The following is a 23274-nucleotide window of genomic DNA, read 5'->3' as shown; positions in this document are numbered from 1 at the left end:
TATAGTTTTCGTTTACATGTGGGATTTCAATTTTCATTGAAATATATATACCTATGATGATCAATAATCATAAACCATGATATACAAACTAAAAAACTCTACCAAACAAACTACATGAAATTAAATAAATTTAATCAAATTTGATGTGTCGATATAAAATGTATCTGAAAAACAAATACTTACTCCATATAGCTTCTATAAAATAGAGTCATGTATTATACGGTTAGATATTATTAATAATAGTGAATAGAACTTAACGTTATAACGTTATAAAAGTATACAATTATTAAACAAAAAATATAAATTATTAAATAAAATATTTTATTATATAAAAAGTGGGTCGAAAACAAAAATATAGGCTATCCTATAGGTTTCTTAATGTGAAACTTTGTATGAACTGAATATTCTATTTAATTCTAACTAAAAAATAATTTGTATTAACCCAAAATTTACAATTTTTTTTTAATGTTCTAAGTTTAAATTCTAATAAAAAAAAAAGGTTGTGACTAAACATTCTTAATATTTTTTAACTCAGAAATTAATCACATATTTGTATCTTATATTCAATTTTGAATCATGTACAAAATAAATCCAATCTGCTATGAACAACATACTACAAGTTTGATACTTGAAGCATTTTATCTAATACTAATTGTGTATTATTATCATACAAAAAAAAACATTTTCGACTCAGTTCAGTAGATTATAAAGTATACATATTCATAACCAATATTTAAATATTATGTGTAGTAAACGTCAACATTATTGTTAATTAATTAATTGACGTAGGTTATGTGAATTTATATTAATTAAACATTGAAATATGTTTATGGTTAAAAATATTGTTTTTCCTAACCATAAAATATACACACTTTATATTAATATTTAATTAAAATATGTGATGAAATCTTAAACGATTTATAGATTACTGGTTCATTATTTGTCAAAGTTGATGAGTTTAATATTTAGTGGCTTAGATATTAAAGTTAAGATTAAAACCAGTAAACTCTAAATTTATAAAATATTATTTGCTGATCATATTTATTGAATTACATTTCCTAATGATCTATAATTTACATACTATATAAATTTCTATACATACAATCTATAAACCGTTACAGCATTACAAAAATCCTATTTAACTTGTTTAATAATTAAAACTTAATTTAAAAAAATATATAGGTAGATAATATATACCTGTCTTAGTTATAATAACTATAAATAAATAATGATTATTTACAATAATAAAATAAAGAAACATTTGTATTTATATTCATTAAAATATAAACATAATATATTGAAATAATAAATATATATCGAAAACTGATTTTTATTGGTTAATGTAATGTTGCGATCGAACTAAGGAAATGTGTCTCTTTCTTAAACACCTTTTGCTTAATATACGTAAATATTTATTCGAGTATCGATTTCGGACATTTCAAACAATTACATAAATGTCGTTTATGCGTCGGAAGTGAGCGGGGTCAAAAATACAATCGTAGGTCAGTCTCCGAATAGCTTGCTCGCTGTGTTGTCGTCGATTTACGATATACTTACTTGATGTTGCCGGGACACGATATCGCGATATTATTTACACGTGGAGATAGACGCGTATTATGACAAAAATACAAACGAATATAATATTATAAAATAATGAATAAACATATGATATAAAAAGGTATTAATCGCGTTGTATAAAAAATGATAACTACTACGGTAGATGAAACCAGTAAGTTGGTGAAAAGCCCTGTATCACCATCGAATAATAAAATTTATAAACAGTGACAACACAACGATCTGAAAGCTTAAAACGAATAAAAATTGACTACTAGTTTTGGTATCTTACATTGACTAAACCAATATATACAACTATAAATCCACCATAGTCGGTATTAAAAATTGCGTCTAGGTATTTTCAAATAATTACGTAAAGATTGTAGGTTTTGATCGTATTCCGCTTCATCTGTAAATGTATTATTTTAGTGTAATAAAAAGCATTAGTCAATTTAAATTTCATATTTTAACTTTTTTCTAAGATAATTTTAAACCAACGACCTATACATGTAGTACATATGATATGCACTATTGAGTGTCGACAGACGTACGTAAGTTTTGAATACAATTTATTTAGATAACATGATGATGCTCTTCTAATTAAAAACAAATTTTAGTCAAAGAATTTTATAACGCGCTTGTTATATTTTTGGAATTTTGAAAGTGTTAAATGTTACAAGTCATTTCTGCAGTAAAGTTGACCGTTGTTATAGTGAAGTTTTTTTTTAAAACTAGGAAAATTGTCAAATTATACTAATAAATAATTATAGAATTTAAATAGAATTATATAGTTGTCATTGCAGAGGGGAATAAATATAAATTAAAAAGTTTATACCCATTTAGCTCTTGCTTTTTACTCTTTTAGATTTTTAAATTTTAACTTACATACGTGCTTATGTAATTGTATTAATATGTGTTCACTAAGTATATATAATATTTAATTAATTAATTTTTAACTTATTTCCATCATCATAATATTATAGATTATATAGAAATACGACGTCAACTATCACTTATCATAATTTATATTTTTCATTATTATTATTATTAATGTTGTGTTGTTGATTTGTAAGATTTATGATATACATTAGGTATTTACGTATGTATGTTAAATCTTATTTTAGGTAATTGATGCTTACTAGACATCGTCGGAATCGTGTCATTTTTTGGTTATAAAATAATATATTTAAACATATAATATTATTATTCTATAAAATAGTCTCTAATATATGTATTATATCCTTCTAAAAAAAATGTAAATACAATAAATCATTATCACATCTATAATAATTACTTACTCTTAAATCCACCAAAATGTATTAGTATATCTGTTAAATTTTCAAATAAGTTTTATTCAATAATTATACAAAACTATGCTTCAGTAGATAGCATGAAAAATTGATTATTTTACCACTTCAAAAATATTATATGTAAATAAAGTAATAACTAATAATATTTTAATGATAATTACAAAGTACCGAGCTTATTTTTGAATCGTAAATAAACTAATTCAACTAGATTCAATATGCTATCAGAAACTACCCTTAAAGTTGAAGATTGAAGCAAATGTTCCACCATTTGTTGTTAAAAAAAAACACAGGCACTCAAATAGAAAAATACATACATCATTGAAAATTTTACACATTCATCTCTCTGGTGAAAATCTAGCCTGATAGATGAATCTAAGCCGACATTATTATATACTTTATGAATTTAACTGATACATAGTTTAAATGATTTTATAAAAACTATTTTATTTTTTTTTTGGTTCAAACAGTTTATATGGTACAAAGGACAGTAATAAATAAATTACACACACATACATTTAAATATATTTTCCTAATAACTATATAAATTTATGAATACGACAAGTCAATTTAAAATTAAAAACAACGTAAATGAACAGCAGGATTAATCCAAGAACTATGATTTTGTGAACCTATCATTTAAGATATCGATCAGAAGTCTAGACCGTCATTTTAGAATACACAATATAATACATTTAAATATATAATACAAGACAATTTTAAGATTACTAATAATAAATTAAAATATATTACATTTTAAAGCGCCTGAAAAAAAAAAATATTATGTAGTATTAATAATAACTATGAAATACATTTTTCCACATAAGACTAGAAATAATTCAACTATCTCTCTGATTATTTTGGATACACTGTTCGTATTTTAATAAATTATATTAATTTTATTCTAAACCGATGTAGAAAAAACCATATTAAAATAATAGTTTATAGATACCATTACGTGTATATTGCTTGACTAAAGCCAAGTAAAATTTCGATATGTAAATGTTGTATGTTATACAATTTGAAATCACTTAATTATTAAAAACAACTGCAATAATATTAACTGAGTATATACAAATTGTATGAAGGGCAGATTTAATATTACTTCTAAAATTATAAACAATATAATTTCATATTTTTTTTAATACTGTGTACAAATTTAAAGTAATAATCGGTATAAGTTATTTTTGTATATTGTCAATAGTAAACCATCAATTATAATTATTCTCAGTTTGTAAATAATTTATAAACATTCTCCATACTATTGTTTAATACATCATTTGAATATCAATAAAAAACAAATAAAAAAAAAACTTATTATACATAAATAATTTTGATCATACCAGCATATTCCACGTTTATAGATCTGAGATCTGAATCAATCAAAATTACAGGAAATGGTATAAGTTATGTACAAATATTCAAATAATAATAATAATAATTATTATAAATATAAATTAACATATATGTATAAATTAATATATATGAACATACTTTTAAAGTCTTCTTTATATGATTCACCTACAGAAGTTGTTAGAATAACAAAATTTGCAAGAACCACAAAGGTAATAGTTATAATAAAATGCTTAGAAAAATGCATTTTAATTATTTGATTCGCACAACTAATAGATATATGCAAAAACCTTAAAACTTGAATTGATAATAAAAATGTTTTTCAAGTGTTTTTATAACCGATTCCTTCATAACCCAACATGCAGTACAAAATAAATAAACAATTTACAAATATTTAACAACAAATATGCTATGACGACAACTATTCTTTATATTTTATTACTAATTCTTGATATCATATTGCGTAAATGTTGTATAAACCTAGTTTTGACGAATTTATTACTTTTATTTCGTTACAAAACTTACAACAAATCGTTTGTTTGTATAATTATTATAAGAAGGTTTCAGTTTTAGTACACTGCAAATAGTTAGGTTTGGTAAGGTCCCAATGATAAATTTGGGGTACACGAATTGCGTCCCAATTTATTATGAAGTTTTACACAAGTTGAGTGTTGATATATTCAAATACATACTTTACACAAGAATGAAATACGTAAAAAATGTATAAAAACGGAATCATTTAAATTTTCGCCTTATATGTCACAGTTAAGTGTAAAGACTTCATGCCTTATATTTGAGGTTGAAAATTCTATATAAAATTAATTTTTTCTTTCTATAATTATAAAACTTACACCTTTATATAATTTGTTGACAAATAAGCACTTATTAATGAAAAATAATTAAAAATAAATTTTAAATATTAACTTGTATTTCTACGAAAAAAAATGTATATTTTACTTAGCTACGTTTTTATGATTATTGAACCTAGATGTCCTCAGCCCTAGTTATATTATTAAAATTATTTATATATGTAGCTATTTTTATTTGTTTTTATATTTAACAAATCAAAATTGATTATTGTTCTGTTACATTGATATTTTTAGCTTAAAATATGATCTTTTTCTATACGAACTTTTCATTTTTCGTATAAAATATATATATATAAATATTATATTTTATATTATACCTTTAATATTGTAATAGCCAAATTTCTCTATCTGAATTTATAAAATTGTTTTATTTAAATTTTTTCTCTATAATATGTAGTATTAAATTATTTGTGTATTTAATTATAATTTCAATTTACATCAATTAGACCAAACTTGTGTGTAACCAGGAAAAAACCTGAGGGACAATATTCGTGTAACTCGAAAAAAAAATGATGGACACGATTCAGTATTTGTGACACAACTCGTTTACAGCCATTTAAAGCTTAATACACCACACTTTCTACTTGTAGAATTCGACCGTTCAAAGACTTTTACACGAGGAGTTAATAACCTTTCATTAAAAACTTAACCTTTATGACCCACGACTAATATCTCCTTAGTTATTATGGTCCCAGCGTCTTCTGCTATCGGTAATATATCATAATAGTTAATGACAAATATAACAAGCTTATTGGTCATGCTATCCCAAAAAGTTTAATTTCTTTTAATACGAGTTTAAACAATAGATTATTTATCTAAAAAAAAATAATTTATTTTTCTAAAGCTTCAGCTTTGTGTAAATTATGTACTGAGAAACTTGAAAAGCTTATATTCTGCTAGATAATATCTTAGGACTTTTATTGTTTATTGTATACATAAATGACCTTCTTGATTTGAATCTTGAATGCTCTAATTTCTATTTCGCCGATGACACTAACATCCTTATTCATGATTTAAATTAATTTTATTTACCTAATTCTTGAAGCAACAAAATTATTAGTAATTTGTTAAATATTGGTTTATTCGAACTCTCTGGAAATACTTTTTAATAAAATATGTAATACCCCTTCTTCAATATCAAAAGTTAAAAGTCATGATATTAATAAACCCTTTACAATATTCGATGACACATGTCAAGAGAATAAGAGATATAAAAATGATGGGTACTTGTAATTATATAAGTATAAGATTTGTTGAATAATTGATATATCTGGGTATGATACGTTTTTAAAATGAAATATTAATACTGACTCGATGATTACAAAATTAAGCAGTATATTTATTTTAAAAGCTTTGAAACATTAAATATAATATCCTATCACCTAAAAATGGTTTTTGTGCTATTTCACAAGCACTATACGGAATGTGTGTATGTGTGAGGTACCCACCTTCGATAAATATATAGGTTTTCTCAGAACTACAATAAACTTGTCACTTATGATAGCCTTTATGAAACCTTTATATTCAAATACTAATTTACTATATATTACTTATAATAACCTAACTTGGAGAAATCTCATGCAAAATAAGTACTAAGAAATCTGTATTTTTATAAATTTGAAAGTATCAGCCGATTTAGAGGTATTCGTGTAGCCATTTCGAATGAAAAAAGTAATTCGACCGTCAACTGTCTTGAATCAATTTAGATAAACGGTTGGTTAAGTTTCGTTGGCTTAGAGGGAGGTAAATGGAAATTTCGTTGAGGAATTTCTATTGTATTATTTTGACCTTTGAGCGAGTAACTCGTTAGTTAATCGGTTAGCTACCTACGCTATATTATTTAACATATTTGTAAATAAATAGGTACATGTTTATATTTAGCAAAAAATACTGCAAACTGGGTCAACCCGTTGACTTCGTAATGACGCAACTTTATTTTTACTCTCAATACCATCTTGGTTCAATGTAATGAAAAAATATACATCTTTAACATTATCTAAATTAAAAAAAAAATGTTATTTTGGGGATTTCTCATACAATAGAAGTATTAATATAATATATTAATATTATCTGTATTTTTATAAATTTGAAAGTGTCAGCTTCAAACTTTATTATTCTACATGTCAAAAAAATTACAATATTCATAGATAAAAGAACTATAATCCTGAGTTTGGGAAAAAAGATCCCTTTAATATAGTGCAATGTGGTCGGGAGAAAATTGTTACGACATTAGTTATCCAGGAAAAGTTCTCTATTCTTTAAGGATAAGTTTTCCATAGCTGAGGATTGAGGGTTAGAGCACTATGTTAAAGGTTTTTTAGTTTTTATCAATAATAAGATAAGTTTAGCTTACACATCGTTAATATTATTATATTTTAAATAATACTTTACATTTAGGCAAATTTTGGTTAATAATTGTATGACCGAGTTAGGTTAGATAACTCTTGCTAACTCAGGGGAGTGTTTTAAAACAGGTTTGGAGTTTCTGGGTTGACATTGAAAGGCTGAGTGAAGTTGGCCCTGCAATATCCTTAACCCCGATAATTGTCATAATTTACACTTGCAAATTTTAAAAATAGCCTTGTAAATTCTTGCTAACTACTTGCTAACTCTGAGAATAATTGCTCTATTCATAGCCATGTTTTGTCTCGAAATAATACCAATGGATACTCCTATTTTAGAGTACGGGTCGGTTGTCTGGGATCCTTACACTGTTTCTGATATTAATCAACTCGAACGTGTTCAATTTAGATTTTTGAGATTTTGTTGTTTTGTGTTAGGCATTTCCCATTTAGCTCATGATTATACCAATATCGCTAACGTACTTAGCCTACCTACTCTTGCTGAACGAAGAAGAACTTTAAATTTAAAATTTATTCGTGGTCTTGTTACTAACCATATTGATTCCCCTTGCTTGCTTTCCCAAATTAACTTCAAAGTCCCTTCGCATGTATCTCGTTCTCATGTGACCTTCCATATTCCTACCGCCAACACTAATTATCTGAAAAATGAGCCTTTAAGACGAATTATGTCACTTGCCAATGAGGACCCATCTTTTGATGATAATTTGTTCTAATGTTTTCTTAAACACTGTTAATAAACTCTTAAGTTTAATATAAGCGTTAATTGTATAACTGTCTTATTATAATTGTAATTCTGTTATTTACATATTATTTTGTTTTCAATCTTCTACTATTAGTCTAAACTGAACTGTACTTTAATGTTATAGGGGCAGCCCGTATATTGTAATAAAATAAAATAAATAAAATAAAATTAATTATCCAAACAAGGTTACCTATTCATTAAATCTTATGCAAAATAAATATTCTATCAAATCTGTATTTTTATGAATTTGAGAATGTCAGCCGATTTAGGCATATCCGTGTATGGTTTTGTGACTGAATGGTGGTTTATTAAGATGTCTGTCTTGATTCACTTTAGATCAACGATTGGTTAAATAGCGTTGGTTTAAGGGAGGTAATTACTGGAAATTTTTTTGACGAATTTCCGTTTTACAATTTTGACTTAGTCAATCGGTTAGCTACCTAACCTATATTTTTTTTAGCACATATGTAAACAGTTACATGGTTCTACTTAGCAAAAACATATTGCAAACCGGGTTAACAGGTTGACTGCGTAATGACGCATATTTATTTATACTCTTAATAACGTCATAGTTCAATATAAACTTGTGATGGAGTAGTGTTAAAATTTATATTGTATATTTTAAAGAAAAAAAAGAAAAAAAAAAGAAAATTATCAAGTTACACTATACATATTTACATTACATATTAAGTGAGATTGACAGTACAGAGAACTATAAGTACCGTGTGTTCGAAATATATATATAAATATATCATAACAGCGACTGATTTTTTTATTTATATATTTTAATTAATAAAATATAAAACTATCAATGAACAAAATTAATTAAAAACTAATATTAAGAATGCGATTTTAAAATTCCATTTCAATTTACTTGCTTAGACTGATAATTCCAAGACTTGGTAAATTGTTTGATAGAATATCATAATGAATAATATAAAACGCCAAAGCTAGGTTTGTAGAACAGCAATTGCTTTCAAACTATCATCCTATTAAATCATTTAACAATTTTAAAGTTCAAAGTTAATCTTTAAAGCATTTTGAAGTAGCAAAAAGCTTCAAATTATTTAACAAATGGATAAAATAAATATTTGTACATTTTAAAATAATAAACAAAAAAATTAATGTGTGTACAACTAGTTTATAATCTTTGGTATTATACTACAGAAAATTTATAATTTAGTATAAAACAATAACTTCATGTACACATTTATCTTATGATTATTATAGATTTAATTATAACTGTATCTTTAACGTCATCATAAAATTCTCATTGATAAATTATTGCCTTTACACAATAAGCAATATATTATTAGAGTATGGGGCAGGGCATTTAAATATTTTTTTACTTAAATATAATATTATAAATATATTACAAAATATTATTGTACTGCAGGAATAGTAAAATATTTACATGTTTGTGCACTGTGCTATGTAGAAAAATAATTAAAAGTATTGAAAAAATGGGTACTAATGACCATAACCACATTATTAACTATCATCATAGTTGTCATATCGACATATAATTTCCTACAGGCTAGGACGGAATAATAATTTATTTCATCATGACTACGGTTCATGCACTAAAACCCATCAAAATATGCGTTCAAATATGGGCTCAAAATCATTAAAATATATGTTAAATGTAATTTTTTTAAAGTTAGGTTTCTTTCGTTTTCGGTAAAAATAATATTTAAAAGATAAGGAAAACATATACATATTTTTATTATTATATAATATGTTAGATTTACTTCAAGAATTAAAATTAACAACTAAGGATTTTGATAGGTTTTCAAATACAAATGGACGGCAATAATTAACAGTCCAATCAAGCAGCGACCTTTAATTTTAATCAGGTTTTAATTTTTATATTATTATATTGGAAACGTTCTTATAAGAACATATTTTTCAATAAATAAATTTTGAATTATATTCAAAGTCCGATATTATCATGATATATATTTATAAAAAAGAAAATAACTTTCTAAAATGCAATTTTATTCTAAAATATTCATATTTTTAAAAAATTTCAAAATATGCTGACATTTAATTTTTAAACTCGTTAGATTGTGATTCAAATTTTTTATGCACTCAGTAAAAACATACAACTTCATAAGCTCCCGGGTCTCATGACTATCGATACGTATTACACATCTTAAAATCGATGTTTATAACTTCCTAATTACTAAAAGTTTGATTTGATGAAATTAAAAGCATAAATATAACTATAAATTCATTATGTATATTTATACATAACATAAAATGATTATAAAGACTAACTAAATTGAAAAAAAAAAAAACAAAAAACTTATACGTAAAAACTATCAAAATTAATAAATTAATATCAATATTAAAATATATATATTTTATACACACACAATTTTATATTCCTATGTTTATGTCACATAGAAAGATTCTAATTGTTATTGTTATTGTTAAAGTGAAATAAGGTATCTGGAATATTGGATTACATTGGTGACAAAATATTGTGAAAATTTCGTTCCGATAGAATCATTTTGAAGGATACCTGTTTACACTGTGAGGTCACTGTGATTACCGGCCGACTTAAAACAGATTTTTTTTTTTTTTTAAAAAACATGATTTTTGATAACAATGTATAACTAGTTAATCCTCTAGATAATACACAATAATATTTTGATCTAGTCATCGTTATTTGTTAAGCCAGCCGTATTTTAATAACGTAATGTTTTCTATTAAATTACTAAAAAACGGCATAAAGCATTTCTGTGGTTTTTGGAGAACTTCTATATAAGTTCCTTAGGAACGTTTCAATGTTTTGTAAAAACGTTATTCTTATACAACTAGAATATTATTTTGCACAGCGGGCACCAACGGATACGAGAAGTTATTAAAAAAAAAAGTCTGGTCTTCTATGCCGCCAACATAGGCATACATTGTAACCATCTACGGTTTCGGAGCCATGTCCAACGACATTATAGTGAACCCTATATGTTTTAATTCACTTTAGATCTATGATCTATGAGTGGTTAAGTTTTGTTAGTGTAAGAAATTGTTATTGGAAATTTCGTTAACCGAATCCAGTGTATAATTTTTAGCTCTCAGCGCGAAAACCCGTAAGTCGATCGGTTAGCCACATATTGTACGTACTTATATCTCTGTTTTTAACACGTGTTTAAACAATAGTATAGTTAATGGTTATAAGCAAGGCAAAATATAAACTAAAGTAATAAGTTGACTGCGTATTTACGCCAATTTTTATACTCTCAATAACGTCATGTTTTAATGTAACAAAAAGTTATACATATTTTTTAGTACCTAAATAAAAAATTATTATAAACTCAACACTGTACACTGCACAATTATATGTTCCAATACAAGTTTTCATCAAAAATATATTGTACCTACTGCGTTTATTAATAATTTAAACGAATAAATTTTATCCAATTACAATATATAAAACATAATATTAAATATTTTATATATTGATTTAAGTTGATAACACTATTAGACACACAGACAGTCTTCTGTTAGAATTGTTTTTCGTTTTCAATTAAATATAATTGAATGACAATGTAACACTCCTAATGAACAACTGGACAACTACTTTACCACATAGTGATACCTATTTTCCCTTTTTGTAGATTTGGAGTGAATCAATTATGTATGTGTGTGTATTTATATAGTCTATGACTACACGATCATTTATTAATCAAAAGCTTAAATTTTAAACGTCGAGAGCAGTTTTGATAACAAATTGTATCTAGTTCGTACTTTGGACTATTCAAAATTAAAAAATATCCAGTGTTTTATAATATTCAGTGATTATTTTTATTTTTGGCTTGTCTTATACGTAGGTGTTGACGACTAAACATAAGATTTCCGAAATTGATTAAATGAGGATTACACATTTTAAGTATTCCTTCCATATTTCTTACACGCCGATGAATTTAAACATACACAAAATTGACGAACAAATAAAAATGTATAAAAAATCATTTTGCACTTTATTAAAAGACGGTGTTCAATAATGGCCTTGTCCACGACCATCATTTTTGCTACCGCTTGATTTTGCATATGGAATCGGATATTGACGTAGTCATTGTTATTTGTTAAATCGTATTTATTCACTATGGGTAGAATTATTATACCTCTGGTTATTTTATTGCGTGAATGTTATCTTAAAATTGTTTGGACAAATCTATCGTTTTCATTTCGTTATTCAACTTAGTTACACAACCATATGTTACATAGTTTTAAAATAATACTATAACGTATTGCAAGTTAATTTAATTTAATTTTAAAAAGTCCACCGATATATCGTATTCATATACCGTTTTATATTATATCCTTTTAACACGCGTGTATAGAGAAATATAAATGCTAACGGCTATATTACTAAGCAAAGCAATATAGCTAACTAGGGTAACATGTTGACTGTTTACTGACGCCTATTTTTTATACTCTAACGTTATGTTTCAATACTATAAAAATATATATAGGTATATTTTTTTTTATCCACATAGAATATTATTTTTATAAATCCAACAGTGTATAATAATATTTTCATGTGCAATATTTTTGGTAAAAGTTTACCTATTCAATTTGTTGCGTATTAATAATTATAGTAAATTAAATTGTTTAATAAATAGCAATTTCATAAAAAAGTAGCATCAAATATTATACATATTGATAGAAGATTATAAGACAATTAGACAGTCTCATGACTTGATAAAGGAGACTTATATAAAAGAAGTATTAAAGAATCTGCATTCTAATAAACATGAGTGTCAGCCAATTTAGGCTTATCCTTGTATGGTTTCGTGGCCATGCTGAATAGTGTTTTATGGACACTTTGTCTTGAATCACTCCGGATCAACGAGTGATTAAGTTATATATATATATGAAAACATTAAAATACACAATGGCACATTTATTGACTCTAGATATATACATCAGATGGTAATTGTAATTGTAATTATATAAGTATAAGAGGTGCTAAATTAGTTAAGTATTTGGGTATCAGAATCGATAAGTTTTTAAAATGGAATTTTCACAATGACTCAGTGATTATAAAATTAAAGAGCATATCTGGTAGATTTAAAAATTTAATAATATTTTATCACTTAATCATATTAAAATAGTTTTCTGTGCTATATCACAGTCATTATACGGAATTTGTGTATGGGTTGTATCTTCGATAAATATTTAGATTTGCTCAGAATTAAAATAAATGCATCATTAAGGATGGCTTTTAAGAAACGTTTTCATTCGAATAGTGATAAACTATAATATAATTTATGATTTATTGAACTAGGAGAAATCTCGTGCAAAATAAGTACTAACAAATCTGTATTTTTTTTTTAAATTTGAAAGTGTCAGCCGATTTAGAGGTATCCTAGTACGGTAAAACCTTATGTTAAATTATGTTATTCACGAACTTATTGCATTGTGCATTGATAGCATTTTAAAAATAATGACACTATCACTATATCAATAACTTCACCAGAATATAATTATTAATATTATGATCAGTATTATTATTTAGGTAGGTACTTTATAACAATTTTAGGCCAATTATAATTTAAATACAATATATCTAAACTTTATTCGGATAATTCTATATTTGATTTAGGGAGAGGAGTAAGCAGTAACTTTGTACGGTCGGTTAAAAAGGTACAGTGCAGAACGCGGGCACTCTTTACGGTTAGGTAAAATATTACACTGTAGAACGCGAACAGTTTGTACTCTTACATACATTAAGTAAATATTAATTTATATAGTTATATATTAGTTTTTAGAACAGTTTCACTTAACGTACACGCCGATTTTGAGATTTAAGCGTGAAACTCGTTAGTCAATCGGTTAGCTATCTAACCTATATTTTTAACACATGTGTGATGTAATCAATTAAATCTTTTTATTAAGCAAAAAAAAAAAAACAGCAAACTGGGTTAACACGTTAATTAATCGTTAAGCCCACTCACCCTTTATAATTGAGTAGGAATCACTTGGGCATATGTCTATCGCTTCTAGTCCAGTTGACTAATTCTTACAACAATTCCCACCACAGACAATGTTAAATATCTTGGTATTACTCTGGACAAAAACACATGACCTGGAGTTCACGCATAAAACATAAACCTAAAATTGTTTACATAGTCTGTACTTGATATCCTTAGACCAGTCTTAAAATCCAAACTTTCCCTATCCAATAAACTTGAACATAGGAGGCTGAAATATGTTTATAGTTTACGTTTAATATAATTGTATACATATATACTATATCGCAGTCACTAAAATCGGATGTATGATATTTTTAAGGTAATTAAATGTAATAACCGAATGTTTAATCACAGAATGTCAATTTATTTTTACTTTTTTACTTTGTACAACTGTAGAATCTTAGGAAATTAATTTATTTTTTATATCATAATGTTCAATTTTGATTGAATGTTTGTACAAATACGAGTTTTTTAACAAACTAAAATATTTTAATATATTATAAATAATCAACATAAATTTAATTTGCATATAAAAAATTTTGTTATTTTCCCATAAGATTATTTAAAAATCCATACCTTTTTTTTATCAGTCTGTGACTGGTTGCGTTACCTACTTAGTTTCAAGGCGATCATATACAAATCTAAACTTAAATATACAGGTTATAACACAACTACAATCATAAGATACTTCCTCAGTATCTGTCAGTACATCAATATTTTATATTAGTATTATTAGGTTATTTTTAAATAACAAAAATGAACCAATTATTGTTTTTATTTTTTATAGATTTTATTTAAAAGAATATATATCTAGTTTTTGATTTTCTATTACATTTAATTAAAGAAAATAGAAATATGACATAAATCTAAATGTACATAAATATATGTTATTGTATCTTGCATTTTATTTACAAAAATGATTATTAATTAGGTAATGTAGGTATTTGAAAGTAACACTTAATTTTTGTTTGATTGTAAACATGTAATATTTAAAGTTTTTATTCAGAATAATATATATATATATATATAGATGCTAAATAGAACATAAATTAAAATTAATAATTTTAAAAAAAAAATAACAGAAATCTGGACTATATCATTTAGTACAACTTTTCTTTTAAAGAAAGTTTCATTGACACCCGAAATAATCATCATTTCATCTGCGAAATAGCATAACTAAAAAGGCCTGAATAATATGTTTTATGAGCATTATTAATCATTGAATTTTTAACAACACAGTATCTGTTCAGTGGGCCTGTTGAGTGTCTTATAAACTCTAGAAAATTAATTTGGAAAAGATTAGGAACAATCATTAGCTAATTGTATTAATATCTTAAGAATCGATTATATACAATTAATATGAAGGTAAGGTTATACCTCAAAACCTGTATTATTATATCCAATACTTTATTCAAGCAATGATTCCAGTATCGCCAGTAGCGTCGATCACTACATTAATCAGAGGCCAATACTGATTCAAATTATTTGTATATAATTAATTATTACTTGATTAATATAAACAAAAATTTATATCAGAACTTAGTTATTATTTTTCAACAAGTCATATTATCACTATATAAACTACATAAAACATATAAGTAATATTATGATAATTAGAGTTAATATTGGTTTAGACTAATTCATACCAGTTTGAGTTGATGGATCTTTGATAGTCATTTGGTAAAAACCTATGATAGCTGTAAAAAATAAACTAAAAATATCTAATTTGCTTAGTGTAATAATTGTATACGTGTAAAGTGAGGGTATATATAACTACTGAAATATCTAGAAACTTGATAGATGTGATAACATTAACAAATTGTTATCTAGATAAAAATGAAGTAACATAAATAGAATTTATCCATATAAATAAAATTCATATAATATCATCACACATTTCATAATTATATCATTATTCAAAACTATGTAGTCGATTGAATTTTTAGAATTTATTAATATAATTAAAAATTTACACAATTACACTGATATACACCTACTTAATTTTATACGTACATACAATAATTCATACATTTTAATATACATTAATTATAACATCTCATAGAAACAAAACCTAATATTCTACATATATCTTTCTATGTATGTACTTGCAGTCAATGACAATATGCTTATTACAAATCGTGATTTAAATGTTTCACCTTAAATATTTAAATTACATAAGTAATTTAAATTTTTCATAAAATAATTTTATTATTGATTCTTGAACATTGTATTTTTTTCTATACATTTTATCTCTTATTGAGATAAGAGTTTTTCAATTTATTCCTAAAAACATCAATAAAAATGATTCCCACATTCAAAAAGCTTAAAAATGTAATTCAATACCCTACAACAATTGTTCTATAGTTAAATAAAAATATATTTAAAATAAATAAGCACATATTTTTATAAGTATTCGAAATTGAAATTTGGTCAAAATCACGAAAATTTGAAAAAAAAGTTTGCAGTTGAAAATTTATAAGATGTGCAATCTGAGACTTGATTTTAAATGTAATAAGAAGTTTCATAACTATAATAATTTACAAAATAAATAAGCTTTATATTTTAAGTCTAAATTATGACGAAATACTTTAATTTTGCGATGATACCATTAATTATTGTTTTGTTACACTTTAAAAACATAATTCGCAGTACATCATTCTTTTACGTGTATTTTCAATTTTATTTTACTATATACAATGACATTTGAAAAACATGAATAGCTAGTTAAAGGCTATTATCTAATACAAATTGCATAGGCACTATAAAAGTGTTTTAACAGTTTTGTGGTGAGTAAGTATTGACAAAAAAATGAATTACAATAATATTATATTAATTATATACTTATATGTGATAGAACATAAAAAATGGTTACGATAAAAATACTACCAACCTACCATAATTCTCATAGTATAATATATTTTTGAATAGTAATGTTAAAAAGGGTGGGCATGGGTGCATAGACGTATTAAAATTATTCAAATTTATTTAATATTAGATTTTTTAAAGTATAAAACGCAGTTCAATAGTTAAAAGTATGTTTTATACACAATAAAATTAAAAACATACGTACATGCTACTACTTGCTCTAAAAATAAAAATTTTAAACTGTCATTTTGATGAGATATTATTCGTGTAAGATTCTAACGTGAATCAAGTAAAAAATATAAACAAAGTATACAGACACGCCTTTAAAATGTTCTGTTATATAAACTACTCGTGAAGAGTCGACATATTTTGTTAATGAGAATATGTAAACCGGGTTTATGATAATAAAAATTATGTTAGTCAATCTCTTATTGAATGATTTTATACGCATGATTGTCAGTAGGTAAGTATTTATAAATTTAAAAGGTTAGTGATCATTGTGATCATTATAAAAGTCATGTTAAACAAATTTCATAAATATAATTCACTTACTCGCAAAATCTAGAAGTAAAATCATAAATATAATATTTAATATATTATATTATATGTTATACTTGATACTATCTCTCAATATGATTAGTATAGCAAATACTTAATATTTTTTTTATACAAATATATTAATATGCCAACATTTTAAAATATTAACCAATAACGTTTGCGAGAAACTATTATCTTTTAAATTCTGAGTGAAGCGTTGAAAGTATCTATTTTATAATATACTTATTACAATATTAAAGAAAGATTTAAATAGTTAAACATTAAAATAGATAATTATCATGAGAAGAAAAATAAGGAAATTTAAAATGTATGTAGTAAAGGAAATTGTGAGAGTCTGCTTGTCGCCCTTTTATACGATGTCACATACATAAGCTTAAAATCAAAGTTGTCATCTTAATTTTAATTGTTTCTTAAAAAGTATAACTAATCACGTACTTATCCTTTCTGAAATAATATAAAAAAGTAGTACAATTTGTTAGAAAATATGCACAATTATTGTGATTAAAATTATTAACGTATACAAACCGAAGTGTATCAATAATAATATAACTTAAAAATCATCAAAACTTCGTAATGTGAAAAAATTCTGTAGAAAAGCTACTTAAACTTTAAACTTTAAAATATATAATTATAAAGTAAATACACAAATATTAATTAGTAATCAAAAAGTTCTAGAGTAGAAATATTTGGTCGATAAGTTATTAGAACATTTGTTCTAGAACATTGTTAGAACATTTTAAACCAGCATTAAATATATGTTTTAAGAGAAACGTGCTAATTTTGTATTGCAAATAAGTATTAATATATTACACAATGAATATCAGAAATTATTTATTGGTAATCTCTGATTTATCTAACCATGTATACTGTATATGTAAAACATATTGGTCTTAATATTGTAGTTTCGAACCAAACAGTTCTAGTTAGATCACAATTAAAGAGTAATGGTATTTATTAACCATAATTAGGTGAACTAATTAAATATTGATTTAAAAATATAAAAATTACTTTCAGATTCTACTCCTAAAAAACAGTTATTATAATTTGCAAAATACCATAAATATATAAAAAAAAAAATAAAAAAATAACACATACCTGGGGAAACTGCAAGCAATCATTTTTTAGTTAGTTTTTAATATTTACAAAATATATACTTTAAACTGAGTTGTTAATTTATTGAAAAATACTCATTATACAAAATGTATTATAATTTTTTTAAATATTTATTTTTGCATAATTTTCTGTTGAAATAACTTATCTAAACATTATATTTTTGAATGACAGCATACATATTTAATCAGCAGAGTGGAGTAGTATAAGATACTCTGTAAAACAGTGGTCGGCAACCGGTGGCCTGACTGCCGCATTCGGCCCGCGCGTCTATTATATACAGCCCGCTTTAAATTTTTTTTTTTTTTGATAAATAATTTGGAATATAATATTTTTATTTTTGTCTGGTCCGCGAACTCTTATTAATTTATGAATGTTGCCGAGAGTCCAAAAAGGTTTCCGACCACTGCTGTAAAATGTTGGCCTACTAATCTGCTAACTGTAACTTAAAGTACATATTATTACCAGAGCTCAAAACTTAAAGTAAAGAAGATGTCTCAACCACATTGGTTTTCTCTTACACACATACGACATAGTACTCGTAAATTTTCGTTCACTAGTTTCAATAGTTTGCTTTTAGTTTTAATATTATAGAGTGAACTGACCTATTATCAACTTTTAGGTAAAAACATTATCTGTGTTTTCTCGTTGGGTTTTTACAATATTTTATTTTTTAAGTAAAGTATGATATTTTCAAATATTTAATAATTTTATACTCATAACTCACCTAAAAATTAAAATATCGTAAAAACCTAACGAGAGAACACAGATAATATTCTTGCCTAAAACTTTGATAATATGTTAGTTCACTATAAATTTACTATGTCGTACGCGTAAAGACGGAGACATTACATGTGGATGAGATGTCCTCTTAATCCATTTGAATATTTTTTCAAGAAATAGTTAGGAAAAATAGAATTCGCTACATTTTTATTTATTGATAAAAATATTTCAAATTTCAAAAATGTTATCACATATTTTAGGTTTTATTTTCTTCACATCATATATATTGTATATATTTATTCGTTTTTATTGCATATTTTTTAATTTTAAACTGATTTATAGGGAAAATGAAATTACATATGATATAATTTAAAATGTACTTGTCCGAATTTCAATTTAAATGTACCAAAATACACCGAAAAATATTTGGCTTCAGAATATTAATGTATCCCGTCATTCAAAAAAGTAAAAATCAAGAAAATATCTAATCATAATTATTATTTGAAAATAAAAGTTATTAAAAAATATATTGTTTTATTCACTGGAAATGACGTAAAAAAATGAATTCTTAAACTAAATTATTCATGCGAATAAAATTTGAAAATACTAATAACATTTACGTACGAGGTAATTGTACTAAAAAAATAATTTCAATTGTTATTAATATGTTATAACTAATAACTATTAAGGCTTATTAATAATTATGAATAATTTAGATTTAAAATATTCAGTCAATCCTTATATTCACCAATCACCATTTGTCTACTGTTGTTTCACTAATTTTGACTACAAACATTACCAGCTAAATAACTGCATAGTAAATAAAATAGAATAACAAAAATTGTTCAAATATGAACGATTTAGCATAAATCCATATCGAATTTAAAAAGTATATATTAATTTAAATCAACCTATAAAAAGTATGTACTAAATAATAACATTGGAAAACACCTTAATTATGATATATTATCGTTCTTGTAGAGTTGTACATGTATAGAAATCTTAATTGCTTACGACTTGACATTTAAATGATCAGGACTGTGTTTTGAATTAAAAAAAAAAAACATTAAAATGTGTTTTATTCGTCTTAAAACATATCAATCTCTCTTCGATTTTTTACGAATATGATTTTTTATGAGAGTTATCAATATTTATTTATTTTATTATTTTAAACGTCATACTTCATTTATAAATTTAAATATTGAAAAAAACCTACTCGAGACAAATGATGATAACGCTACCTTAAATTTTAAAATTTATTTGGTCAATTACCTCTTATATTTAAGCTAACAAGACAAATCAGTTTAACCGAATACAAATTAGCTTTGTTGTTCGTTTTTGAAACAGAAACAACTCATACGGGTGCCCCGCAAATGAAATAATAATAGATAAATTACCGTATCCTAATAATTTCCTAGTTCGATATTCTTTTCGTAATTTCAATTATAAATTATAAACATTGAACATGTAGTATATTTATGATAACGATCGGCTCAAGGAAAATGAAACAAAACTAAAGGAGAAGATGGTGTAAGTCGATAGTGACAAAGCCATTAAGGGTTCACAAACGGCAAACCTTCAACAATTAAAATCAGTTACAGCGTACGAAAATATAAAAATAATATTATATAAAATATATACGACGTTTTATTGATTAATGTAAGAATCGTATTGATAAACAAATACAATATAATGTTCAATAAGTAGTAATTGGCGATACATTATAACTGAAATCTGTCAAAATTGGAAAGTATTATTGTTACCAGAAACATATTGTAACACGCAACAAACCAATATCCCAACAATTTACAGTGTTAATAATTACCGCACGACTATGAAACTGTTAAATTTTAAAAATAAATTGGTTCTGTGTGACATATGCAAAAAAAACTAGATTTAAAAAAAAAAATCAATTTAAGGAATTCTTATTTAGAACACACGCATTTTGGTAATGACAAATTGAAATTTCATAAAAATAAAATCAAAAAATACTATTAATTTCTACGTACTAGATATCACATCTAAAAAAATAATTTTAATCAATACTAATTAGTCATAATAATCAATAACTGTTAAAACGTATGAAGAGTTATAAATTATCAAAATTTCAAAATATTCAGTAATTCGATATAGCAAAACTGCTTAATATTCAAATTATAATATCTTTATTAAAAGTAATATTCATTTTGGAATCAATAAGTTCTACGGTAGAGTCATTTGGTTATTAAATTTATTTTTTTTTTTGCGTAGTCAATAATTTTTAAATTTATATTTCTAGAGAAATAAAATTAGGTATTTAATTTAAGGATTAAAGTATTTATATAATGAAAATAAGATATTATTATTTGATAATATCTAATTTATTTTATAATTAAATAAAACCTATAGAATTTAACACTGTAGTATAGAACCAAACACTTCTATTTAGATCACAATTAGATAATATCAGAATAAAATATCCAATTTAAAAAATATCATAACTACATACTTAGTCCAACTAAAAAAAAAAAAAAGTCTTTATAATTATTGTTAGTGATAAAGCAATAAATAAAAAAAAACAATAACTTAAGATAAACATAATAGATAATATAAGATTTATCATAAATTATCTACCTAATCTTAATTGTGCATATTGTTTTAATAGTTGATGTTAACTTCCAAATATTAAAAATTATTAATTATCAAATCGTTATATTATGGAGTATCGTTATCGTCATATTCGCGTTTACCAAATTCCAGTCCATTAAAGAAAATCGTAAAATTCTCAGAATTTACACTGTTTATGCCAGGTTACCGATATGGTAACTACAATAGTCTTCGTAGTACTACAACAGGTTGTTCATATTTATGTAGGTATTTGGTCTGTAAAAGTTTTCATAATACCCGACATAAATGTAATTCTTGTGCTCCATAAACATTTTAATAAATTAATAATATTGCACCGGAAAAATTAGTGTTATATTATATATTCAATAAATATAATATATTACTATTGGGTGTCCTCTAATTCATTTTAACACATAGATAGAACTTATTTGAATTAATATTGTAGTTTAGAACGAAATAATAATCAATAATCATTTTTGTCAAAAACTAGCGTTATGCAAATATCCCAATTTATTCAACAACGTAATGTTAATTTTCACCACAAATTATACTAGCTAACTTCAATGAACTGAACTTCAGTAATTTTATACAAAAAAAAGAAAACCCACAATGCTTCAGTTAGAAGCATTTTTCTGTTCCGAAACACTAAAAATATAAACACATTCCTTAAAATTCTTCACTTAAAATGTAAAATTGTAGGTCTATCAAACGTAATGCTTAATTATATACAAAATAAATAAATAATACTTACGTTGTCTATCTGCAGACAGTACATTTTTAATTAATTTTCAATGTGTACAAATTATATGCAATATATGTTTTAAAGGTCATTTAGCCCTCCCCAGCCACATGGATTGTTATTTATACATAAAATAAAGTTGATGGAGCTGAAATCTGTTGAGCCACTGATTAGTACTTTTGTTGTCATGATGGACAGAATAGTCAAAATTCTAGAATTAGAATATAGAGACATCTTTTCAGATTCTCATTTATTTTTCATAAAATCTATCAAATCGTTTTTAGCTATATTACTTATAATTAATTAATTTATAATTTTCCGCATTATATTGTAAGTCAACATCTCTTATTCTATTCCAATTCAAAAGCCTTTTCTATCTTATACTTCTCATAAATATATCTTAATTGTAAAAATCAGTAAGGTCACGCAACAATGTATATCAGGAGAAGCAAAAAATATAAAATAATAAATAAATATTTACCAATAATTTCTAAAAAAAT

General features: G+C 24.6%; 1 protein-coding gene across 1 annotated transcript; it reads left to right on the top strand.

Annotated features, from left to right (window-relative positions):
* Nucleotides 1–7721: 7721 nt before the first annotated feature.
* On the top strand, nucleotides 7722–8159 carry LOC113547935. The gene has a single exon (XM_026948534.1). It carries the CDS (start codon nucleotides 7722–7724, stop codon nucleotides 8157–8159), a length of 438 nt encoding a protein of 145 aa, XP_026804335.1.
* The last annotated feature ends 15115 nt before the right edge of the window (nucleotides 8160–23274 follow it).

The sequence above is a fragment of the Rhopalosiphum maidis genome, chromosome 4 (assembly GCF_003676215.2).
Source record: "Rhopalosiphum maidis isolate BTI-1 chromosome 4, ASM367621v3, whole genome shotgun sequence".
In the NCBI taxonomy this organism is placed as follows: Eukaryota; Metazoa; Arthropoda; class Insecta; order Hemiptera; family Aphididae; genus Rhopalosiphum; species Rhopalosiphum maidis.
This window is presented reverse-complemented; position numbering and strand designations above follow the sequence as displayed.

Bases quoted from the DNA above. Each gene is read 5' to 3' on its own strand.
- LOC113547935 (XM_026948534.1), top strand. From the start codon at position 7,722: ATGTTTTGTCTCGAAATAATACCAATGGATACTCCTATTTTAGAGTAC.